At 39.8% G+C, this 26,727-nt stretch overlaps 1 protein-coding gene and 1 pseudogene across 2 annotated transcripts; one reads left to right on the top strand and one right to left on the bottom strand.

The window, feature by feature from the left end:
• The first annotated feature begins 2,475 nt into the window (after positions 1 to 2,475).
• Positions 2,476 to 8,131, top strand: LOC144631602 (ATP-binding cassette sub-family C member 4-like). Its single transcript, XM_078490078.1, has 6 exons — positions 2,476 to 3,056; positions 3,403 to 3,782; positions 3,852 to 5,278; positions 5,525 to 6,095; positions 6,364 to 6,500; positions 7,036 to 8,131. Exons 1-6 carry the CDS (start codon positions 2,532 to 2,534, stop codon positions 7,893 to 7,895), a joined length of 3,900 nt encoding a protein of 1,299 aa, XP_078346204.1. The 5' UTR covers positions 2,476 to 2,531; the 3' UTR covers positions 7,896 to 8,131.
• Positions 8,132 to 9,356: 1,225 nt separating this feature from the next.
• LOC144631591 (uncharacterized) lies at positions 9,357 to 26,245 on the bottom strand (annotated as a pseudogene). The gene is made up of 11 exons (XR_013566772.1): positions 26,169 to 26,245; positions 22,422 to 22,669; positions 20,962 to 21,149; positions 20,042 to 20,125; positions 19,038 to 19,100; positions 18,036 to 18,094; positions 16,282 to 16,466; positions 15,305 to 15,851; positions 12,776 to 14,526; positions 11,491 to 11,619; positions 9,357 to 10,292 (listed from the first exon to the last, which is right to left on the bottom strand). The product of XR_013566772.1 is annotated as an uncharacterized LOC144631591 (transcript).
• Positions 26,246 to 26,727: the final 482 nt, after the last annotated feature.

Raw genomic sequence — 26,727 nt, 5'->3', positions numbered from 1 at the left:
TACTGCACTCTTGAGTAGACCTTCATTAAACTTTTTTTTTTAAAAATCGTCCGTTGAGTGTGGAACGAGTAACGTTCTGCGACATTTTTGCTTAGAACTTCCTTGTTCACAAGGTAACCATCATTAGTGGTAGCCGCAGACAAAAGGGTACCAATAATTAAGCATTCTACTAAGAGGGGTACATTATGACATTATATAGTCTCTGTTCTTGCTTTTGTTTAACTCGACTCCGCTACTTTCAATACACTTCTCAAGCGTACACTAATGGAAAAGTCAACGTTGTTGGTTGAATAGAAGTTAATTAATGCAAAAAACACGTGTGGTGTAAAATTTATTCTTAAGATTCACCCGCAACACACGAGAATTACCCGTGACCTGCAAGAATTACCCGCGACCCGCGAGATTTACGCGACCATCAAAGATAACATTAATAAGATAATCAACGCCCCCCCCCCCCCCCCAAAAAAAAAAAAAAAAAAAAAAATGAAAACAGTTTACGACAAGACAAGGCGATATTTTTATTATAACAGGAGGAAAAAATAAAAATAAAAAAGCCAAAAAATAGAATTTTCAGAGGTTTTCCTTATCGGGGACTTTCCCTCGGAAAAGAATATGAATAATAAAAAGTACATATATATAGAAAATTATACCATATCTTACAATACATTCTGTATTTACATCGCCCAAGGCTGGTTTTAATTAACTTGCGAAGGCAACGTCGTAGTCGTACTCGTATTAAAGAGTTAGAGCGCTTACGACCTAGTGAAAAATCAGAAATCGGAGTCGTACATAAGCGGAGTCATAAATCGATAGAATCAAAACGTTTTTAATTTCTTCCGATTCTGCTTATGTTCCCGTGAAAATCTGATGGACAGAGTTGCAAGCAGAAGCGGAAGAACAAACCAATCACGATGCTAGCCCTTAGGGACCATTATTTTCTTGAAGGGGGGTGGGGGGGGGGGGGTGAAAAATTTTCCTTTGCAAACTTTTTTTTAGTTTATACAACCTCTGCAAACATTTTTTTCGAAATTCTTACTATTTTTTGTTATACATATCGTGTTTGTAAACAATTTATTTTGTCTTTCCAGGCCCTGCAAACAATTTTTTTCAATATTTTTCATCCCCTCCCCCCCCCCTCAAAAAAAAAATAATGGTGCGTCCCTTAGGCCCTCCGAGTACTTTCTTTCAGCCTGGACCATAAGTGACAAAGTTCATCAGCGGAATCGGAAACTCTACTTAAGACTCTGTCGGTTTGATTTTCGCTAGATCGTATCGCTCTGTGCTTCTGATTATGACTCCGACTCCGTCGCTAGTGAAAACCAGAGTACGGAACATCGGAAGATCACGTGATATTTTTTCCTGAACCTGTCTGCAGGTGTCGTTGCAAAAATTGTTAAACCTGTAGTTCCCATGTTAGCGTGATTTTCCTTAACACAAATAACTCCTAAGTGTAACATACACTTTTTAAAATACTCTCCAAACATGCTTTCCTTAGGTTTACATGCGTCTATGACAGAAACCGTCTACTGCTAGCTTAGGTCTCTCTGGTAAGATTAAATAACTTGAACCAGTTGAAACCCGTTGTTATACTATAAACGTCTCTCCATGGCGTTTAACGCATTTGAGATGAGATATTTGTTTCTATTTCGCTTGACAATGACCGTGAACGGTACCTGCTTGAATTACTACAGGCAAAAACTCAGGCAAACACCCTTATGTGATTTTCATGCACTCAAAGTTTGAATTAACCGGGCAATCCGACAAGAAGAAGCCAGGTACGATTTGATAGTTCAAATGCGTTCGTGGTGGCGTAACACGTAAAATATGAGTGTTTTTCTTTAATTGCCAGCTTCTAGCAGGTAATTATAATTCCTGGTTTCAAGGCAATTTTAAATCACAGGTATTACTGTAGTCACTACATCTATAACTTAATCAGTTCTGTGTCCCGATGCCTTAAGAACTTTAGTGAAACCACCCGCTGGTTCCCATTGTTCTTCTACCATTTAGGCAGAGCACTTTGTTTTTGGCTACTGTTATTGTTAAATGAGTTTCCTTTTCCATCTCTTTATTGAGAATTTATTAGCTTTTCTTGATAACGTAAAAGGGAACTGTTGTATCAGCCATACGACTTTACTGATTTATATGTAAGACAAAGTATGTCGTGTTTACCAGCGTTTCGTTGGTGCATAAAATGTCGCAATTTTCACTTGGCTATTTCTTTGTTCTAAAAATCTATACAAACTAACAATCTGATTCAGTCTGCTGTTTTCGACAGGTGGCTGTGCTGTTCTCTTTTTTTACTAAGCTTTTGATTATTTGATAGCAAAACTGAAAACACCCAATGATTTATTTGCTTATACGTTGACCTGTTGAAAAATGCACATCCAGCTATAATAGATTTTCACCACCAAATTTTGAAATGACATCTATCTTATCATATGTACAATTCTAAACGTCCAAATAAATAAAACGCGTTCTTCTTGTTCGCGACGTTCATTTTTTATAATCTTTCTTTTGTTCATCTCAGGACAATGAACAGAGAACGCGGGAATGGTGGGCTTATACATCCACAGAGCGAAGCCAACTTGATTTCTTTTCTCCTGTTCTGGTGGACAAATGATTTGTTCAAAACTGGAAACCAGCGTCCCTTGCAACAATCTGACTTCTGGCCATTGCACGAGGAAGACAAGACGTCTCTACTGACAAAAGCGCTGCAGTCACAGTGGAGTAAAGATCTGAATGAGTGCAAACTAACAGGGAAAGAACCAAGATTATGGAAAAGTGCTATGAAAGTTCTATCTCGTAAAGAACTTTGTATAATTTTTTTTGCCGGGCTACTGGACTCGGTGGGTCGATTTCTTCAGCCATTTTTCCTGGGAATTTTTATTTCTACACTTATGTCCAAGGCGCCGGAGCGAGGCTTGCTTTGTGGTTGCGCTGCGTTGATGCTGTTGATTGTGCTGATGAAGAGCATTGCTGTACATCACAGCAGCTTCAAACTTTACGTGATTGGGATGCGGATGAAGGCCTCCCTTAAAGGTGTCATCTTCAGAAAGGTCAGTTTTGCTTTCAATCCACAGTCTTTGTAAGATTTGAACAAATGAATTCCAACTCAAAATGCAGTACATATTAGTATCTTCAATTATTCATTGGAGAAAGGTGTCTGGCCGCGAATTCCAAAGTCGCGAGTTCAAGTCCTCCACTGTTACCTCTTGTCGGAGTTGAAATTCGAGATTCCCGAGTTCAGCGCCTCAGCAAGTCTTATTCAGAGAGGCAGTTGATTAACTCTCCAACAGTTCGGATTCTTACCAAATTTATGTCCCATTTGCACAATCTGTGTACCCAGTGTCTCATTGTTTAACACAGACGCTTAAATATGAAACATATCCGTTTTTTCCGCAGATCCTGGTCCTTGGTCAACACACGCTCAGTGAGTTTACAAAAGGTCATGTGATCGATCTTGTGTCCAATGATGTTCAGAGAATGGAACATGCTGCCAGACAGGTCTTTCGCCTTTTTGTCGCCATCTTTGATGTTTGTGTGGCTGTCCCATTGTTATGGTACTTCATTGGTTGGCAGGCACTAACGGGAATCATTTTCTTGTTTTTTCTTGTGCCATTTGGTGGTTTTCTGTCTTACTTGTCTGGAAAGCTTCGACTGAAGACTGCTGTCATTTCTGATCAGCGAATAAATCTTATGACTGAGATAGTGGCTGGAATTCGTGAAGTGAAGACGCATGCGTGGGAGTGGTTCTTTAGCGATCAGATCAAGGACACTCGAAGGTTAGTAAAAAAGCAAATTAAATGTTGCACACTTCACGTTTATTGACCATCCTTCTTCCTTATTTTCAGGGCTGAGATGAAAATAATTCGTCGCAAGAGCATTCTTCTGTCATGTGCCATATCACTCATGTATTCCTCGGGACTTGTTGCCGTCTTTATTTCTATTTTGGCGCTTGCCTTTAGTGGTTATCACTTAACACCATTCATCGTTTTTACGCTCTTGTCAATTATCAATGTCCTCCGAAACAGTGCGCTAAGATCTATAGGAGAAGGATCACAGTTTATATACGAAGCGTACGTCTCGTTTGATAGAATACAGGAATTTTTACTACTGCCAAATGTCGATGGTAAGGCAGATGGGAAATCAACCATTGCCTTTGGTGATTCATTGCTAGACATGAAGTGTTTTGAAACTGGAAAGATGGCCGGTACTGATAAATTATCATACTCCGGCGAGACCTTTAAGAAATCCTTCAGCATATCCAAGGAGGTAGATATTCCTGATAACAAAAATCAAAGTTATGGCTCTTTTGGCTTAACAAATCTTGGATTAAGCCAAGAAGAAGAAGAACTAGGAACATTAGTAGACGGACAACATCCAAATAAAGACAAAAGAGTTAAGTTAACCAACGTGACATACAAACGAAATGACCAAAACGTCTCATTGAAATCAATCCACCTCGAAGCAAAAGATGGAAGCTTCGCTATCATCACTGGTCCAGTGGGAAGTGGAAAATCAACATTGCTGTCTGTGATCGCTGGCGAGATACCAGTTACTGAAGGGAATATCCAATGCGGTGGTACCATCGCCTACGTGCCACAGATGCCTTGGGTTTTTTCTGGAACACTAAGAGAGAACATCCTGTTCGGTCGGCCGTTTAATTTCGATAAGTACGTCCAAACCATCAGAGCTTGCGCTTTGGAAGAAGATATTGATGGATTTCCAGATAAGGATCAGGTTATTATTGGAGAACGAGGCGACACTTTGAGTGGTGGTCAGCAGATTCGCGTCAGTTTGGCACGGGCAGTCTATGCCGATTGTGATATATATCTGTTGGACAACCCACTCGCTGCACTCGATATAAACGTTAGCAATTACATCTTTAAACATTGTTTAACTGGCTTATTGTCAAACAAACTTCGTTTGATGGTATCTCACCAGGAGACGCACATGAAGCGTGCAGATCAAGTAATTGTCTTGCAAAACGGCTCAGTCATTGATAATGGGACGTTTTTGGAACTTAATGAAAAAGAAGCACTAAAACAAATTCTAGAACCTCAGAACAAAGTAGCTCAGGAAACACATTTATCTCAGGAACAGATCACAAATACTAAAGTACATCGTCCAGACAACAAGACAATCAAAAGTATGGAAATTCCTGACGAGGACCGTATGATTGGAGCAGTGTCTTGCAAACTGTACTGGGATTATCTAACAGCAGGAGTGCATCCTATCTCCTTAGCAGGCTTGCTTTTAGTCTTCCTTCTTTGTCAAGGTAAGGTTAAGTATAGAAACGACATGTCTTACTCTTTAAGGCCGTTACATTAACTCCATTCTTATATATGGTAAGACAGACTTGTTAAGAGTTTTAAATTTGACGTTCGGGTATACAACCGTTGTCCCGGTATGCTGCAATACTTTGCAAGAAAATGTCATTCTTGTTGCTGGGGCAGTTGTGCGGATTGCTTAATGGGTACGTGCTTGTAGTCTCACACATGTAATTGCATCCCCTTTGTTGCAGGAGTTATGGTTTTACCCGATCTATGGCTTTCATTCCTAACAACACTCCCTCGTGACGATCAAAAGAACAGGAGAAATGTTGGTATCTACGCCAGCTGTGTCACTGCCGCTGTTCTTCTTACAACATTACGCGCCTACGCCTTCTTTCTGGTGGTGCTGAGATCTTCAGAAAATCTTCACAACAACATGGTGACGGCCCTCCTTAAAGCACCAGTTCTGTTCTTTGATTCAAATCCAATTGGAAGAATTCTCAACCGATTTTCTAAAGACATTGGCTGCATGGATGAGGTTTTGCCAAAGACGTTCCTTTTTGCAGTACAAATGGTGTTGTTCGTGTTGACGGCAGCGCTTCTTCCCTTGGTTGCAAATGCGTGGCTTGTAGCAATTGTTGTACCTATTATATGGTTGTATGTTTACATTGCTAGATACTTCATGAGGACATCAAGAGAGCTAAGGAGACTAGAGTCTGTGTGCCGCAGTCCTGTGTTAACACAGATCTCGGAAACATTGGACGGATTGGACACCATTCGATCCCGAGGAAGGCAACAGGAGTTTGCTGAACACTTATACAGGTGAAGATGTTTTTTTGTTCCTGTTTTGATAGTGAAAACATAAAATATACTCTTCCCAGGCATGTCAAAGATAGTGCAAGATCCAGAAAAAGTTGACTTAAGTTGATGATCGATGTCGTAGTAAAAACATAAATTTTCTTCAGCCTCAAGATAACTTTCAAATGAAAGGCTCCATCACTTCTGAAACGCTAAATTCCTATTGCTAACAAGCCCAAGATAAACGTCTTCTGAAAAATAGAAGTTGTTTTATTGTTATCTTATATGACAGATATCAAGACACTCATAACCGTGCATATTACATGGTATTGGCTGGAACTCGATGGCTGGGAATAAGATTGGATCTCCTATCTGCTCTCTTAGTTGGCGCCGTGGCGTTAACTGCTGCACTGTATTCCCACGACAGTGGTAAGCTCTTCTTTGTACTTCTTGTCACCTCAGTGCAAATTAGACAGGAAGGCAGGTTCACTAAAGGTCTACACGCACTGATTTTTTAGCAATATTTGAACGTTTGTTAACTTGGGTAGTCACGTATTAACACAATTTGCTAAAGAGCATTTTAAGCTGTTTGTCTGTTGTACTTATGGATATCAATGGCAACAGTTCTTCAGTTATTGCGAAAGTTACGACCCGTGTGTTTCACTCGTAGCCTGTTTGCAGTAGATCAAATTAAAACATTTTCGCAACTTCCCGCAAGTTAGTCATTCCAACTAGCTCACTCCCTAAATAAATGAAAAATATTTTTAAGTTAATTAAACACGAAGATTTTGACAAAAAAATCCTGTTGGTCATCCGGACCTGTAGCACAATTATCCGTGTGAGAGGTCTGGGTTTTAGCAAAGTGAGGGTCCTTGTTTTGTGTTGTTGGGCAAAAAAAAAAACTGATACAGCGTACGTTTCAATTGGCCTCTTACGCTTGACAAGCCTGCTTTCTTTTCTACAGCACTGGTTGGCCTCGCTTTTGTCTACGTCATTGAAACTTCTCACTTCACCCAGGTGTCTGTCCAACAGTCGTCAGAAGTCGAGAATTTGATGACGTCTGTAGAGAGAGTAATGGCGATCACTCAACTTGAATCTGAGCCTGGATACAAGACAGTAACAACACGACCTGAACACTGGCCAACGAACGGAGAAATACGATTCACCGGGGTATCGCTGAGATACTATCCTGAGGGTCCAAGAGTGCTCAAGAATCTGAATTTGAATATCGTTGGACAGTCCAAGATTGGAGTTGTGGGTAGAACAGGTGCTGGAAAATCAAGCATCATAGCTGCTATCCTGCGCATGCCCGAAGCTGAAGGGCAAATCACAATAGATGGAGTGGACCTAATCAAATTGAACATTCAAGAATCTCGGAAATGCATCTCCGTCCTTAACCAATGTCCTATTGTGTTCAATGGGTCCCTGAGAAAGAATCTCGATCCACTGGAAAAACACAGTGATGTTGAGTTGTGGGAAGCACTAGAAGCAGTGCAACTGAGGCAATTGGTGGAGACCTTTCAGGGCACGCTAGATTACACATTGAACTCTAGAGGAATAAATCTTAGTGTAGGCGAAAAACAGTTAATTTGTCTTGCACGTGTTCTCCTGCAGGAGAGTAAAGTTGTCATCTTAGATGAGCCCACTGCTCATGTAGATCCTAAAACAGAACAAATCATACACAAAACAATTCGAGAAAAACTGAAGAACTCAACAGTGATCACAATCGCACATCGGCTACAAACCATTGAAGACTGTGACAAGATTGTGGAGCTGAGAGATGGACAAATGATTAAAGAGCCGACTGGTGGTACGTTACAATAGAACATGCAATATTATGCATTTATGAAGGGCATTATATTGCGCATTTTCCCACAACGTAGCGCAAACGTGATATCTAACAATGGGTTGTAAAAAAGTTGTTTACCAAGTTATTTTACGCAAGAGCGCAAGATAACAGGGCTAGCTTCTCATTTAAAAAACTTTTACTGAACTTAGATTTTTTATAGTACATCTCTTTAAAGTCTATAAAACTAAATTACAAAATATCATATTTAAATTCCTGCCAAAAATTACATTTCTACAAAACTATTTTGAGCTTTACTAAATACGAGATACCAAACAGAATCAAACTTTTGGAGTCTCGATACTTCGCCGAGAGGAAAGTGAGGGGATACAAAACTAAACAAGGGTCAGTCATAAACTGTTTTGTTACCTCGAAGAAAATAAAACACAAAAACAATGAGCAGCTTATAGAACGAAACCTGGACATATTACTACGTGAACGTGAAGCAACCAATGAGCGGCCACGCTATACCCAGGGCCGGGTTTTTCAAAAGTCGATAAACACTAATCCAAGATTAAATGGTGATCGTCGTTTTAATTATCCTCTGCAGAAAAGTGTTTTCGTTGCTAATGTTTAGTGTAGTCTGAGATTAGTTGCACTGCGCTTTAAAGAACCCGGCCCTGCTATTTTGACTTCAGGTATAGCGAAGCGCTCGAGGTCTTAAAATAGAATGCAAATAAATATAACCTCCAAGCGGCTCTGAAAACCTCAGCGTATTCAGATAGAAATAGAAGTAATCTAGGCGAATATTTTGTTTAATTGAAGTGTTTTTGGAACACCGGCTGTTTAAGAAAGTGATTTAGAAAAATCGCCGCCATTTCGGTTTGTTTGTCTGAGTCTTGTCTGGGCCATGAAGTTACTCGCGCGCTTCGCTATTAATAAACTTCAGGTAGTGATGGACTTCAGGTATTGAGAGACAAAGATCGTATCAAATATATTATTATTTTAGTTCTGGGCAAAGACGTTTTTACTTCTTTTACGACAACATATATAACTCTTGAGAAGACCACACAACAAGTCGTAAAAAGATACCTCAAAATAAGAGACCACAGACAACGGCGGTTCCCTATTTCACCTATCACTACAAAACATGGCAACAAAATGGTTTAAAAAGCCGAATCTTATTTGAACCTTTATATTTTACCCGTCCATGTCTTTATTTCACGTTTTGATACTGAACAAAACCAATCTTATTTTGGATGGGTAAAAACTGCTTTTAAGCACAGCCTTCGGACAATTCTAGAACTAAGCCTCGCATACTTGCAGTACCACAATATAAGTACAAACTGCAACAACCAATATGTCATCCAACACCCCATTTCATATTTCCCATCATGAACTCAAACAGTGCCTAATAGAGGCTCATCCGGGAAAGCTTTCATTTTCACGTTGCCTGTCAATGCAACCTCTGTTTGAAAGCGAGTCCTAGTGCAAAGCCATTCATTTCAAATTGTATATTATTCACATAATCATTTTCATACAAATCTAAGTCGTTATTCCAGATTTTGATATGGAAGGTTTTGTACCTGACCTCATCTTCAAACCGAGGTAAAGAACGACGCGGCAATGACCTTTGTCGAAGAGTATTAAATTACAGTACGAATACTACAAATACAAGACTTGCCAATAATAAACAGGGCACGCGGGTGATCCAGTGTCATTTTGGCGGGAAAAAGTGTAGTAGCCGTCGTCCTTTTACTGCGAGTTTACGTCCATACATCGTAGTCCACGAAAGGTAAGGACGGAAAGCTAATACTTTCTTAAACTCATCGACTAAATTGTTTACAAATAGTAAAATAATTCTTTCTGGAATATACTTTTTCTTACTATTTCGTTGAAAATTCGTGCAGCGATTGTGGCACAATCCCGTACGCATAGTCGAACTCGAATGTAAAGGTCTCTATTACGTTGATCTCGTATTTCAACCTTTACAAGACAACGAGACCAAAGCTATCAACTATGACCGACTTTTCAAACGGAAATTTTTAAAAACAGTCTAAAATCTAGGCTGTTGGCCCTTTTGAAACAGTTTCAAGGAACGAACCTCTAGTAAAAACGTTTATAAAACTAAGAAAAACTGTCCAGTTTTCAATGATTTTACTTAAGTTTCACGAACAATTTTTTGGCTTTGTTAATATGTGCAAAACTATTTAACATTAATTGCAAACATGAGCCAAACAAAACCGTCACTTCTTCTACTTAAGCTAAGGGGACTAAGTAAAGTCCAAACTTGTTTCTTCATGAACCCACAAAAACATCTGGCGGCGTCAATTTCAAGGTGACCAAGAGAAGCTGTCACCTTTGATCTTTTTAATGTACTTCTTTACGAGTCGGCCCACTCTATCACGGTCCACACTGCTACTGGACTCTTTAATCTGCAGATGAAAACAAAACGGCTTCAAACGTACAGAATTTTCCTAATCTTTCGTTTTCTAAAAATCTTTTTGACCTTAGCATAGTTGGAGGAAGTTGATATTTAACTAAAAACACTGAAGTATATGGTAATTTCAATGAGTACGTGTAATTGCAAAGGAATCCATTATTTGGTAACGTTGGTCAAGTAACGCTCCCTGGAGAAAAGGATTTCGAGGCGAACTGCTTCACAGCTAAGCAGCAAGCAGATATGAGAGTAAAATAAAAACCTAGGGAATATCGAGAAAGATGTGATGTCCGTCATGTCTCGAGCGTGGGAGAAAGAAAAAACCGAGTCCCGACGGTAATTGTACCCGTGACTTCTCAAACACCAGGCGCACGCTTTATCCACTGAGCTACCGCGGAGGGGCTTGTGGTAAACAAGGCCATTTTCTAGGTTCATTTGTGACACGCGCCCTACAATAACACACTGCTAGCACCATCAACGGTCGATAGCGTCCTGTATGATAATAAATAAATACTAGTTATGCAATGGTTTCGAGTGGTATACTTAACAATTATTCCATGAGCGCGAGTTGGATATTAGATGCTAGATAGCCAACTCGATCTCATATCCAACAAGCACGAGTGGAACAATTGTTTTATTAAAAACGCCCAAAGAATTGCAATATTTTAGCTCCCCAGCTAATTACGTTGACGCGTATAGGCTACTTTTTTGTGATGAATGGTATGCTATTGCCAGTTAACCAATCAAAACGTAGGAATTGCAATAAACCATTGCTAGTTTATTTATACACACTCGCCTAAAGGCTCGGTGTATACCGCGAAAATACAAGTGACTCGTGGGATATTCCATGGTATACCACAAGAAAGTGTTGCGGAACTATTTTACACCATGCGATAGAAAATACGCTATCTAAATTTCGCCGGGACAAAATATCGCAGTGCATGATGGGAAGGTTGAGTTGAATACCGTGGATTATACAACGGCTTTTCTGTACTCTGATTGGCTTTATTTTCTATAACATGGTATAAAAATATATATTGCCTGGATGTATTAACTAATTCTCATAACTAACTTTTAATGGTACGTATGAGAATCAGTAGTGAGAAAACACTTTCAAGTCTATATTTATTTTAGAAAGTAGCCAGTGGTTATCACATGGCTATAGAATGATTTTAAATGACTTCAACACTAACCTTTTCCACACTCTTTCGCATTATTAGCTTGTAGTCATCTTTAGTGATCTCTCCATGTTTAAAGAAAGGCTTCAGCGCTAGTTTCACTTCGTCTACTATTTGCTCGCGCCGCTGGAGCCGTGCTATTCCCTGTAAAAGAAAAAAAAAATAGAAAAAACAAAACAAAATAAAAAAAACAATATGACGAAGGTTACTGAAAGCAAATGCTTTAAGGAAACTCCACTTTAGGGCAGAATTAAAGGGACTTTGTCACGCGCGAGTTAAGTCCGTCTTATTAATGTTAGCGAAGAAATTATTTCTATGATCAAAACAACAAACCTATACCTTCATTCCAAAGAAATATGTCTCTCGGACGTTATAATAAAAAGTTACAAACAAACGAGAATAATAAAGATGAGATGTTCAACATGACACGAGCATGGGACAAAGAAAAATTCTGAGTCCCCGACGGGAATCGGACCCATGGCCTCCCAGATACCGGTTGGGTGCTCTAACCAACTGAGCTACGAGAGACTCGTAGTGAGCTGGGCCATTTACTAGGTTGATATGTGACACGCGTCCTGCATACTGCTAGGATCAGCAATGTCGAAATCATCAAGTTTGTAGTAAATAATAAAGATGGTAAATTTCAAGCTCGGTAATAAATAATGAAGATGTTCAACATGACACGAGCATGGGACAAAGAAAAATTCTGAGTCCCCGACGGGAATCGAACCCATGGCCTCCCAGATACCGGTTGGGTGCTCTAACCAACTGAGCTACGAGAGACTCGTTGTGAGCTTGGCCATTTTACTAGCTTCATGTAACACGCGTCCTGCCTACTGCTAGGATCAGCAATAAAAAAAAAAAAAAAAAAACAAAAGCTACTAGGTTATATGTATATCAAAACTTTGAAAACTGTTCGCAATCTGTTTAATCTTCAGCCTTCTGCCCATCCGTACCTCTTCTGTAATTCCTGTCACACACTGTCTTACTCAATCCCAAAAAAATCAAGAAAACGTTCATTCACCGTTTATTTCACTCACATAGGTGGAAATTTCTTCCGTCTAAATTTGACTAAAATCCGTGACACAGTCCCTTTAACTGGCCGCCATAGAGGGAGCAGGGGGGGGGGGGGAGGGGGGGGGGGGAATAAACTATATGGATTAATAAAAGGTCCCGCAGACTAGAAGTGGCGGTGAGTGAATGTTCAACTGTGGTTGTTTTAATTTTGTTTTCTACGAAATGCATTCCTCTTGACTTAAACATTAAGTGTATAACATGAGCAGCCCTTTTCTATCCTTACCAATTTCCTCTGTTGTTCTCTATCGCCATTATCTCCCCGTCACAGTCCCGTCGTGTTTTCGTTTTGACGCTTCATGTCCAATGTGAGAACCGCTCCGTTTTGACCCAACAGATTTAGAAGGGTCGGATTCTGAACGTACTCTCTTGAACTCCTGCGTGTTACAACTGTGCGCATCAATAATTCCACTTGCAATACTTTTCACAGGCGAGTTCTCCAAACTGCTACACGGCAGTGAGCTTGGCGACTTGACTGTCACGCTTGGCACCTGACGTGAAGGCTTTACTATAGCTACCGGTAGCGTGACTTCACGAGAACACGTTGGGGATTTATCCGAAACACGAATCTGTTTCCTTGGTAATATGCTCGTGTCTGTCACGCCACTAGCACTGTGTCCAGGTCGAGAACTAGAGAGACCTTTACCATCACCTGTTATCTGCTCTCTCATGCTTTTCTTCTTTTCTTGCAGCATTTTCAAAATCTCAATATTGCTTTGTCGTTGTTCTTTTCCTCCCACGGGTTTTAAATGATCTATTAAAGGAGCCACCTCGGTCAAAGGAGACTGGCTGTTCGAGGTTTTGGTGTGAGTGCGCGGAATGTTGCTAACGTTCGTTGCGTGACCAGTAGTCGCGCTATTCGAATTTGTTATGTTTTGTGCGTTGTTGTTAGAGGAAGTTTTGTGACTTTGAATGTCGCTGCTGGTAATCTTTGCGTGACATTTAGTCACGCTACTTGAATTGGTAACGCGGGGTCCAGCTGCAGCACCAGCGGAAGGAAGAGATATTGTTGAAATAGAAGTACACGAGATAGATGCGTGACATCTAACCACGTTACTCGTACTTGTCACGCTAGCTCCAGTGGCAATAGTTGACGAATTAGGTAAATTTTTCCGCTGCAAATTCTCCTGCATAATAGGTCTAACGCTATTTGAATACGTAAGGGAACTTCCCGCAGTCTTAGACTTTGTAACACAAACGGAACGTGTGACGCTTTTATTACTTAAAGATGTAAAATGCGACAATGCTCCTTTTTGCCCCACGCCACTTGCTGAAGACGTTGCTAACTTCTGTCCAATAAAATTTACATTTGGGGGTTTTGCGATGCCAGAATTTGAACATTCGCTTTTTGAACTATCATCGGAAGACACACTGTTTGTTCTCTTTGGTATTTTAAAGTTAGAAATACTGGAGGTCGGGTTCTGTTCTTGTTTAACATGAATAGAACTACAAGACGTTTGATTCGGTTCATCTTGCGATTTTGAACTCCGCTTCGGAATTCTAAAACCGGAAAGCGTAGATTTCGAGGAGGCAAGTGCTGACGGTGGAGAAGAAACACTTTTAAACCTAGTCGACGGCGAACGGGACGTTTTTGCAGACCGTTCTGTATTTGATGGCTTGGTACACGAACCAGCATGCGTGTCAGAGGTCCTTGACGATGAAAGTTTTTCGAAAATGTTCCCACGCAAACATTCTTCATTAGAATATCGCTTTTCCATTGTAGAATGTTTGGCAATATCAGGCTCGTTTGAACTTTTGCCCAGTTCTTTCAAATCAGATTTAAGTTTCAATTCGTCCTGACAAGCAGTTACGTTATTATTGCTTCTCTTGACAATCGAACTTGAAGATCCTTTAGCAGGCGACTCATCAGCGGCTGTCAATATTTTACCATCACGTGCGAGTTGGGTACTGGGACTGTGTAAGGAATCCAGGCCTTGAAATATGGATCCCAGGACATCTGGGTTGTTTGATTCCGAGCTGCAAACCAAGTAAGCTGAGTCAGGGTTTTGCCTTGGCATGTTATACTTGTGTTAAAAACATTAATAATGAACCAAATAGGACAACATACTAAGCTGCACACTGACTGCAACAAAATTTAGATAAAATTATCTACGCCGAGTAAATGAGACTTAAGGCTGGTTTTCACTAGCGACAAAGTCAAGGTCGGAGTCGTGATCAAACTGTTGGAGTCATAAGCAGAATTCCGATTCCGCTTAAAAATATGTCGCTTATGATCTAGTGAAAAACTAAATTGTCAGAGTCGCAGGAAGAAGAGAAGTACACCGTACTCGAAGTGCGTGAGAACTAGCATTGTGATTGGTTTGTTCTTCCGTTACTGCTTTCGACTCCGTCAATCTAGTTTTCACTGGCTTATAAGCGGGAGAAAATGGAAACATTTTAATTCTTCCAACTCCGATTCCGGCAAGCTTATGACTCCGCTTATGTACGACTCCGATTTTTGATTTTCACTAGGTCGAAAGCGCTCTTACGACTCCCATTACGACTCCGTCGCTAACAAAAACCAGCTTTTAAAAGACTTAATCAGCTGCTCAGTGGCCGACAAACAGACAAATTAAACAACAACAAAAAAAACCATCAGTTAGACCAAACTGTCATCACATTCTCAAGTTAACACAACCCAGTGGGGGAATACCCACTAAAATCTCTTGAAATAACGCAAGCAAATCCCTAAAATATCATATCACATTGCTTCAATCAAATGCAACGTTGCCTGTATTATCATCTAATGTCTTACCTCCAGGCTGCTGTTGTCTTTTCTTCCACGTGTGATGTTTCTTGAGTATCGTCCTCTTGATCAGCAAAGTCATGCAAAGCATACGCGTTCCCAAACAACGAAAAGCTGGAGCTTGGCTCGAGCCTGCTAGGAAACGGCACTCTCCCTAGGGAGGCAGAACGCCCGGGCTCCACAGAAGTACCCGGTGGGTTCAAACTTTCTAACAGTCGAGCGTGTACGGTTCTTCCGCGCCTTTTCGGTTCATAAATAAACGGCGATACCTCATCTTCCTCGGCTATGCGTCGTCTTTTGATAGGTTTTAGCGTTTTCGTTTTGGAGGTTGTTTTTCGTCGTTTCGTCCTTGTCTTCTTTTTACTTTGGCTTCTTTTCTTTCTTCGTTTCTTTCTTCTTCCTGTTGATCGACCTGTTGTGCTAGACCCTCGTCCTCCTCGGCCGCGGCCTCGACTGCTACTCCTTCCTCGTCCTCGTCCTCGTCCGCGTCCCCGACCCCGCACAGTTCTGCCTCGTCCTCGTGCAGAGGCAACTGTTCGAGCCCTTCGTGTAGTGTCTACAAGGCAAGGATCGCATCATTATTATAAGTTGCGGTAGACTCATTTAATACTGCGTTTTATAATCCAAGACAATCAAATTATTATCTCTCGTGTACGACAATATCTGTTTCTCGACTCTCGCAGTTTTCCTCTGGCAGTTCTACTCTTTGCGTATCGGAAAACGTCCACGTGTAAATATATTTTGGTAGCTCAGATACTGACTCTACTGATTAACAATATGCCCTAACATTCCTAACTAACGGCTGTTGTTTTTTCTATCGCTTCTTTCGGAGATTCCCTTCCTTCGGGTGTCAAAACGTGTACCGCATATGCGCCGATCCATCTGACTTAAACAGTATCAAATGAGAAAACAAGCACAACACCAGCACATAATGTGAACGCGGTTACTTTTCAGGGGAATAGGGGTTGGGGTCGTTAGTTTCAGACCTGCTCGTCCCGAAACTGACACACGTCTTGCAGTGCTTCCTCGTGGCCTTCCACGCATGGCCCTTGGGCGTGGCACCTCTTCCTCGGGGTCTTCCTGGGACTCTTGGTGAGTTGAGCAGCCAGGGCAGTACCACTCCTCAACAGGAACATACTCGACAGGCGGAGTAAGACATTCCATGTGATAACTACAGACAACAGAATTATAAGGATGGATTGCACTTTCAATACCTTATTGTTACTTATTTTCGCGGGACTTAATTTTCGCGATTTTCGCGATTTTCAAAAAATCGCGAAATTAAAGACCCGCGAAAATTGATTGTAAACGATTTCTATTGTATTTTTTATGCTAATTACGTATTTTTGGTCAAATCGCGAAAATTAAGTCTCGCGAAATATTCCTGTTGCATTTTCGCGAAATTAAGTACCCGCGAAAATAAGTAACAATAAGGTACAAACACCTCAAACTGAGATACATTCGTTATACCTTATTGTTACTTATTTTCGCGAAAATGGAACGGGGAATATTTCGCGCGACTAAATTTTCGCGATTTGGACAAAAATACGTAATTAACATAAAAAAATACAATAGAAAACGTTCAAAATAAATTTTCGCGGGTCTTTAATTCGCGAATTTTTGAAAATCGCGAAAATTAAGTCCCGCGAAAATTAGTAACAATAATACCATGTCATATTTTGGGAGGTAAAAATACAACCATAAAATTAAAAGAAACAGCTATTAAGATTGTGAAAACATTTTCTTTTCAAGACAGAATTTCTGCTATAAGTAGTGCTGAACACCGTACTGTTCCTACCTTATATTTTAACTATGTTGCCACTAAACATTGTTTTCGATTAATTTTCAACGACTTTTTGACATCTTTTTTCACAAAATAATTTCCATTGGCTTTCGTTTGAACTGGCCGATCAGAGCTCAAGAACTGTACACATGACAGGCAGAGTTGTCAAGCTTCACCTTCGCTCTACGGCAGTTTTCCACCAAATTTTTACTTTCGTGATGAATGACTCCGGCCACAATTTGCTAGATTTCCACGTCAAAGAACTTTAAAATCGTTGAATACATTTTGCACCGTGACAGTTTGCCTTTTTCCTTTCCTTTCTTATGACTTTTATAGCTTTAAGAGAACTTTTAAACATTTTTGTCTTGTCGATCCGGTGCAGAGCTGAAACTGTGTTTTATTCTTTCAGCCGCTGTGATTGGTTTACTACGTCATCCGATGAACTTGTTGAGAATAAGACACTTGATCACGAAAAATGAAATAGATTCCTATTTCTTTGACAAACGTTTTCAAAAGTCTTTAATAAAAGCAATACACCACACTTTCTAGGGCCTTACTGGCGTACATGTAATAACACCATGCAGGATGTTGGGAGAACACTTGAAAAGCTTGAAAATCACTCGCCTGACTTACAAGGTTTTCTCGTGTTCTCCCAACATCCCGCGCCAGTAAAGCCCTAGAAAGCGCGGCCTATTGCTTAAGTAAATTATCTGACTGCAAATTTCTTTCAAAGTGTTGTTAAAATAGTTACTTTGCTTTTTCCATGACCAATACCCAGCAACAACACTATTAGTTTGCAAGACATTTGTGCCTAGTTGTTATCATTATCAATACTTGTAATTATGTCCTAATGATGGGGATTGAAGGGGTGCACTAGATTTTCAGTGGCTTATGTATCACATTGTACTATAAAGCAAACATGTTGAAGTGTGCAATGGAAGATAATTATTGACTCACCCTTGATCACAGCCATCACATAACAGCATCCTGTCTTCTCTATCACTCTCACCACACACCTAATGAAGTAATAAGAGACGTCATTACATTATAGAACTGCAGTGCATGTGAAAAATAGGTATTTACGTACATCTCTTAGCATGAATTACTAGCTACCTTTCCTGAAGATAGCCTCTAGTTTGTTTATTTTCTATTCTAATATGACCAGTAACCTTTTTGTACATCTAATATTTCCTAAATCGTGTATCAGTAAAGCCAAAACCCATTGTACTTATCATAAAGCTCTATTTTGATTCCCCTTTATCCGTCTCCTCTGTAATAAGTGTGCCTCACACACCCATTTCTCTTGTATTTTTCTTAGATCATTGAACAAGTAGAAAGAAACGAGAAGTGTGAGGGGAAGGGGAGCAAGCACCACCCCTCGTGCTTTGCACTCCTTCTCACTTTGATGCCATTTTTCCATTTTTTTTTTCCCACTTGCGAGGGGATCTCATGGAGCGTGCTGTGTGCCTTGCGACCTGCATTGTTCTGGGTCACTTAACATGCTGATCTTTGCAGATCAATAGGGTAGCTTTTGCTGATCATTGGAGATCAAATGCAAACTGATCCTTGCAGATCACCAGCCTTTCAGTTCTTTTGTGTGGAGTTTCTTTGAGTAAATTGTGGCAGATTCTTGCTTGATATTTGTTAATTTAATTGAATGTAAAGGGTGCAAATAAAGTTGTTGTTGTTGTTGCTCCCACCCCTCCCGCCCGTTGTGATCTGTGGGTGTAGGTACAGTGTAAGTATAGGGTCAGGTAAGTATTGTCCACTGAAGCCTTTTCAGTGTGACAGTGCCACTTGGTGGCTGCTTCAGGGGGTGGTTCCCGCTTGCAGGGTTGCCATGGATACCACCCTGCTGTGCCTGAATTGCTCAGGCCCTCCACCAACCTATAAGGCATCTCATCTATTGGCGATGAGTTTAAAGTTGAAAAATAGCCAGTCACTGTGCAATGAACACACCTCACAGTAAGTAGGATCATCTTCCACTTCCTCTTCTTCTGCTCTTTTTTCCTCTACAGGAATCTAAATTGTAGACAGTCCAGTGTACAATTGTTACTTCTACATACTTTTTTCTCATATATGAACTGCGGATGTATATGAGAGTGATAAATGATCGTCGCAGTGAATTTCGCAGTTCATATATGAATCATTTCATATACATTACATCATTTCACTCCTCTCACGGGAAAATATGAACTCACAATTCACCTCGCTCCCAATGTGTGGCTTCAATAGCTCAGTTGGTAGAGCATCGCACCGGTATCGCGGAGGTCACGGGTTCGAATCCCGTTGAAGCCCTGAATTTTTTTTTTTCAGGCTTCTTTATTCCAATTGCTTAAATTGGAAATTCACTGCGACGATCATTTATCACTCTCATATACATCCGCAGTTCATATATGAATCATTTCATATACATTACATCATTTTATTTCTTTGTTGGTGTTTTTCTAGGTTAGGGAACTATTATGTTGAGGTTGCCTTAAATTGAAAATAACCAAAATTAAAATAACTCAAAATAATGACATACATGTAGCTCTTCTAAAGAGGCCCTGCCAGGTTAAATTCCGACAAGTGACATGGCCCAGAAAGTAGCAACAGCACATAAAATAAAATTGCAATAAACGGCAACCCTTTTGGAAAAACTTAAATTCCGACAAGGAAAAGCAATTTTCCTTCAATTCAACTACTGACAGTGACGGGAAGTGTGATAAAATAGCGTCACTGGACATTTTTTAATTTAGGCAAGCGACACGGAATCCCTCCCTGGCAGGGCCTCTCTAAAGCTTACAAGCAACATGTGTTATTAGAAATGTTTGTTTATTTTTCTTGTCTTTATAAACAGACCTAGTTTTAATAAGAGTCATAAAGCTTAGACCACTAGGGTAACCAGTGTTAAATTGTACAAACTAGGACTCAATGTTTTTTGCACAAGAAGTGCCATTGCAAATATTTCAAGTTCTTACCCTTTGCAGGATTGGTCCCTTTCTTGTAGCATGAACCAATATTTCAGTGAACGGTTTGCGTCCCACTGGGCAAGTTGTGGCATTCTGCAAGAAGCATGTATTTTTGTTAAAAAATAAAAAAACCCTAGCAATATGAATAACTTCCAATGGCAAAGCCTTAGCAGATACAAAATCCACACATAAAAGCTATGTTAGTTAAGTTCTCTGGGAATCTGATATAACTTCATTTCTTGAGCTTATTTTATTGTATTATTCTCCAAGTTTGGGGGAGGTGTGGTGGTCTAATGGTTAGCACACAGGGTACCAGGGAACTAATGCTGGGGTAACCCTGGAATGGACTAGCATCCCACCCAGGGGGACTACAAATACCAGTACTTCTAGTTGCATCGCGCTACAGAAACTGGGATATGCTTACAATAGGCCTGTATTGCCACTTGACTAGGCTTGAAACATAATATAACTTAACCATTCCCCAAGTCTAGAGCTCGTGTTGCAATGATAAATTATAGTTATTGTGTTTTCTAACTTTTTGTCCGTTACAGAATTTTAATTTAACAACTTACAGTGTATCAATCATGGTATTCCTGGTTTGCAAAGTTCTTCAAATTCCTAAAATCTCTTTCAAATAATAAGCCTTGTCTTTCTTAAGATGCAATGTTCCCTCTATGAATAAACTTCCTGCCTTCTAAAGTTAACCTAGCCTGTTCCAGGCATTTGGCCAAAGTTAACCCCAAGAAAGCCTTCAGCAAGCAAGCCTTTCGGCTTTGGCAATTCTTAATTTTTTGGCTATGAAGTAGAAAATATATATACCGGTAATATACTATATATAATTTTGGGAGACCACCCTTTAACTCCTGCAGACATAGCCTTCATCACAACAGTTGCCTCAAACCATAAATACAATCATGTGTATTCCTCACCTTTGCCCACTCCTGTATACATTCAAAACAGAACACATGTGGACAGTTATTGGGTGTCCCAAGAAGTTGTTCCTTGAGGGACATCAAACACACAGCACATTGGTCAGTGTGGCTGGGCGAGGTCTCATCGCCAGAATCACGCAACTGAATGTCGTCAAGTGCATCATCTAGTTCATCATTTTCTTCATCTGTTGGCCACCAAAAGTTTGAAATTTTAGGAAATCAGTGACATGATTACATATTTCAAAATAAGAGCTTAAACTATTCATTTTTTATGTTTCATCTTGTGTGCAACTAACATACAGGGTGTTGTCCTTGTGGAGCAGTCATAAAGGAAGACAATTTTGATAAAAAGAGTAATGAAGATAACAGAGACATTGTATTACAGCGTATAAAGGTGGCAAAAGGTAATGATGAAAGAGCAAAGTATTTGCATGGTTATTCAAAAAGTCTGGACCACCGAAATTCAACTATAATAACAGTTATTTATTGTTTTTTTTTTCATAAATAAATACATAAATTCAAATTGTTTCATGTCATTGTTAGAGAGTTATATTCAGCTTGAAACAGATAAGCCTTGGTTGGAAACAAATTTTACCCAAAGCTGTGCTCCTGAAATAATTGCAGGGTGCCGTAAGAAATCTTAGGTGCCCAGCTCTTAAAAGCTACATGTAAGTTCATGATAGCATTAAGATATACAAGTCACCCAAAGACAAAAGTAAGTCACTTGTGCATACCTGCCAACTCTCCCGGTTTTCCCGGGAGTCTCCAAGTTTTTCATCAAATCTCCGGGTCTCCCGGTTAGAGCACTAAATCTCCAGGGAAATACCTAACATGGCTTTTTTTAGAAATTTACAGAAGTAAACCAATAAAATATGGGTTGTACATCAAGCTCTAGAGGCCTCAACTTTGATGAATTTCTTCATTTACCCTTTTTTTTTTGCTCATCAAAGCGGATCCACAAAATATTTTATCCATTCAGTGGAGTGCGAAACTCTTTTGGCATGCTTCGGGACGCCATTTTGAAGCACATGGAATAGGGAGCGACTGCTGACCCTGAAGGCTCAAATTCAAGATGGCGGATATATCAATGCACCCGATAGTCCTCCATCATAATATCTGCCGTGTACATGATGTTCTTATTTTAATGTTCTTTACCAGTTTGAGGCAATGTAAAATTACTGCAGATACAGTTTTTTAATTAAACGATACAATTTCGATACGATATTTGTTTTTTTTTCTTGATATCAATATCGATGCTATGACGTCATTGCCATCCTGACGTCACTGGTTTGTCACGTGATTTGGTTGATGTCTCCAGGTCTTTGTACTCTGGGGGTTGGCAGGTATGCTTGTGGCACCCAGGCACTGCTAGAGCACAGCTCTGTTAACTGAAAGCCAATTTGACCTACATGTACAACACACAGTTATGCTTGTATACTTGTATTTATCAAACAAACCTTCATGTTCTTCCTCCTCTTCCTCAGCTGATTCGTAGTCCTCATCATCGTCATTGTCATCTTCATCTTCATCATCCTCATCCCCATCTCCACTCAAATTTTCTTCATTGTCGCTGCTGTCATCAAAGGCTTCCGACACTCTTCTTTTCCTTGACCATACTTTATAGCTTGCCTTTTCTTCTGGACTAACAACAAATCCTTCAAAATCCTCGTCATCACTGCTGTTGCTGTCAAGAACAGCTGCCATTCTATAATGAACACAGAATGGGATACCAAATCAAATATCAAGAACTTTGCTTATTGATTCTATTGGCATTTTATTGAGTACACACGTAGACCTGTATCAGGATGAAAAAATATTTAACAAATGAATTTAATATACAATTATTCAAAATCACCGAAACAAGCAAAACCTTTACCATTATCCCGGGGGGGGGGGGGACTCGCATATGAAAGTGACGGGGATGCTCGTTGTCTCGCTTAGGGGGGTAAATTTTGGACTTTTGGTCTCGCTTAGGGTATTCCGGGAAAAAACGCCCAAAACGCCAATATTTTTAGCCATAATGGTCTCGTTTAGGGTTACACACGAAGAAATATACAAATATAAACTCCATTCTTAGTTTTTTGGTATCTTTTAGGGGTCAAGAAAGGCATTCTTTTCAAAATTTCCGACGAGCATCCCCGTCCGTTTCATATGGGAGTCCCCCCCCGGGACCATTATTAAAAGCTAACCATAATAGGCTAGCTGAAGCGCTGGTAAGGCTAACCAGAGTGCTATTCAGGCTAACCGGAGTGCACCTTAATTCCCTCCGGGTAGCCACTCTGGTTAGCCTAAAATAATAGCACTCTGGTTAGCCCCAATAGCACTTTAGTCAGCTTGAATAACGCTCAGGTTAGCCTGTTTAACATTAGCTCTCACTAATGGTCATGGGTTTCGGTTGTTTTGGTGATTTTGTTTTGTTTGTTCGTTTTGGCCTTTTCAGTTGTTTTGGCGGTTTCGTTTTGGTCATTTTAGTGGTTTCGCTTGTCTCAGTCGTTTTGTTTTGTTGTTTCGGGTTGTAGTACATGTCCATACCCTGTCCCCATTCTACACTTTGATTTGCTTTTGAAAATTAGGGGTGGCTTACTGTTTTCTTTAAGCTACATCCCTGAATAGCTAATGGAATTGCACTTATTTGTGACCCTCCATATGAAAAGGGGGCTTATCGTATCAGCGTTTCAAGAGCGTTTTTGTTTGAAACGCGTTTGAAACCCGTTTCAAATGCATTTGAAATTTGTTTCAAAGTGTTTGAAACGCGTTTCAAACAGTAGGCGTTTGAAACATGGTGAAACGCGTTTGCATGTGTTTGAAACGCCATCCTTAGATTATCATTACTGTTGAAGCATAATTTATTCAAAATGTGACAACGATTTCAGTTCAAATTATAGTGTCTAAAGTGTCTACAGTAGCTGAGGAAATCAGAGAATGGTGATCAATGTTGCAGCGGGAAAACTTTTTGATTTGAGTAACATTTTCTCCTCATCAATAAATCAGCATGATGCACACTTGTGTTAATTGCAAGAGCTTGTCTGTGAATATTGCATTGCATACAGTTGTACAGTGTATAAAATATACTTACATCGTAAATTTAATCCACACATCACTTTGTGTCTGAGGCATGTTGAAAATATGTAACGCGTACGGTAAACAAACACATTCGCTGCACGAAAACCATATCACCACATATCCTGAAGCGTGTTTCTTGCTTTTGGACCATCTTGTCGCTTGTTAATTCCCTTGTAACTTGAAAAACCAAACTGAACAACACATTTAAACTGTCCGTTCGGTTAACCGATCGTTTTAACTTTCAAATCTTGACCGCCAAATAAAGTAAACAAAGTATCAGGTTTTATACAGATTGTGTGCATTGTCACGTCTCACACACCAGGTTGTTTTCTGAAGACTTGAAATAAATCACATTTTATCGAGATAATTTCGGCAAATAAGCGATATATAGATTGTAAAACGAAAACTTATGAATAAACAGTTCAGTTACATTTAAAACTGTTTATATTTTCGTAGCGAGATTTGCATAGCGATTATGATGTAGAAACATGAATCAGTTCAGTCATTAAACTGTTTATATATTTGCGATATGCGAGATAATTTCGGAAATAAGCGATATATAGATTGTAAAACGAAAAACTTATGAATAAACAGTTCAGTTACATTTAAAACTGTTGCGTGTAAAGTTGAATAAATTCCACGATAAAATCACGTGCGAACTCGTGTAACCTGATGCTTCAAACCACAAGCGGGGCGCTTTGTACGTTCAACAGCGATCATTTGAAGTTTCCGAGGTTTCATGAATGGAGAATGGCAACGCACACAGGAGAAAAGAAAACTGCAAATTTATGTTCCCTGTAAACACACTGCAATATAAATATTAGAAATTGTATTGATTGATCGATAAAAATTTTAGTTTTGGATGCCAGATGCACGTTTTCGGTGAGTCGCATTCATTCAAATGAAAATACAGTCGCCGCTGAGTACTCGAGCGGCAATTGATTTAATTTTATACTCCTGTTAGTGAAAAGTAATATCAACCAGCTGGCTTTATCGTACAGCGATTCTGCAGTTAACAGTTCGAAAATTAAGACAGCTTATCAAAACTTCTGTGCTATGTTTGAGTTGACAGTACATGAAGCCCAACTGCAGTAATTCAACAGTAAAATGAGCGCTGCTAAATGACTGCCAAATGGCTGCCGTGGAAAATTTTTTTTATATATACTTTATTCGTTCATTATATTTCTAATTGTGCAGTAAATTGGAGCTAATATACAGCTTTCGCTAAATTCTGCAGAATGTCTGCCATTTGAAAGCAAAAGGGCCACAGAAAGGCTTCCAGTCCAGTCAAAAACAAACTTTTCGCCGAGCTTCCAACACGGGTAGACGTCATATTTTTTTTCGATTTGTTACCGGGATAATCTGTGAAACCGTTCCAAAAATACTTTTGGGAAACTGTCATAAACAATGCTGTCTACCTCCTGCGTTCAGTAATAATTATGCTCAAATAATTTGGCGTTTCAAACCCTATAAAATGCGTTTTCTGCATTTGAAACGCTCTAAATTCAAAAGGTGTTTGAAACGCGTTTGAAATCTGTTTGAAACCCGTTTCAAATGCGTCTCAAACGCTGCGTTTAAACGCGTTTGAGAGAAATTACGTTAAGCCCCCTTTTCATATGGAGGGTCACATTTTGGCCAAAACGAAATTAATAAACAGCTTTTACCCTTTGTAAATTAAGATATTCCTTTTTCAAATGAGATAAATCCAGGGCAGAATAACACATCAAATGGAATGGTTCATGTAGTTAATTCATGCACAGAAGGTATCTACCGGTACATGTGTCAGGCTCGGCAAACCGTATCATATTACCATTTTAAAGAGCGCCCAGCGCTATTTAAAGGCTACATATCTTTGGAACTGCAATCGGCTGAGTGGTATATTTACAAGCAGAAAACCCCCAAGCTCATAATTAAAACTCTCACTTCTAGCTTTCTAAGGAGTGTTTTCACACAAAAACTTACAACACAAATGAAATGATTACAATAAGCTTATATTGAATATACAAAGTGTCATATGATCGATCATTCCACATGCACATGCGGGCGCACAGAAGTGCATTCTAATTCATTTCGTGGAAGCTAGAATATCTTATTGCGATAAAATACGTTACAATACAAAAAGAAGAGGAGTTTACAGTTACCTCAACACACAGTTTTTCGATCCTCTTTCGGTGGACTAATTTCAGAAGAACAAAACTCGGCCGCCATATTTCTTGAGCCACGTAAGTCTTCGTGTGAAACCGCTGAAGACATAAACAAGGTGTATGGCAGTTTCGGTGGAGAGGGGTGGAGTATCGTTTATATGCCCGAGTAGGGAGGGGTGGGTACCTTATGGACAGTTTTTCTACCTTTGTTTTGGCGGGATTTTGTAAGAGTTTAATAAAGCCTTCCCTCTTCATACGTTATTTGACTTTCTTTTGATCTTGTATGTACGAAGTGTGAAGTTTACGTGTAAGAAATATTTAGAACCGGTCAATCTTTAGAGGGTGGGGAGGGCTGGTGCGGGAAATTGGAAGAGGGTCAATGATTTTTATGCCGGGAAAAGGGGCCCACATAAATACATGCACGTATGCTAGGGTTATGTTTAAGCGAGATAGTGGGCAAGAGGAGGGAGGGTCAGCAATAAATGTGCTTCATAAAGAGGAGGGTCAGTAGAATTTGAACATATCCTTCCTCCATTTTTACCAGCCCTCCCCACCC

The sequence above is a fragment of the Oculina patagonica genome, chromosome 12, assembly GCF_052425735.1.
Source record: "Oculina patagonica isolate OP01 chromosome 12, crgOcupat, whole genome shotgun sequence".
Lineage (NCBI taxonomy): Eukaryota > Metazoa > Cnidaria > Anthozoa > Scleractinia > Oculinidae > Oculina > Oculina patagonica.
The sequence above is the reverse complement of the archived record's forward strand: the minus strand, read 5'-3'. Positions and strand labels throughout refer to the sequence as shown.

Coding starts and splice junctions, on each gene's coding strand:
- LOC144631602 (XM_078490078.1), top strand. CDS start 2,532: ATGAACAGAGAACGCGGGAATGGTGGGCTTATACATCCACAGAGCGAA. Junction 5,279..5,524: donor AGTCTTCCTTCTTTGTCAAG/GTAAGGTTAAGT, acceptor CCTTTGTTGCAG/GAGTTATGGTTTTACCCGAT. Junction 6,501..7,035: donor ACTGTATTCCCACGACAGTG/GTAAGCTCTTCT, acceptor TCTTTTCTACAG/CACTGGTTGGCCTCGCTTTT.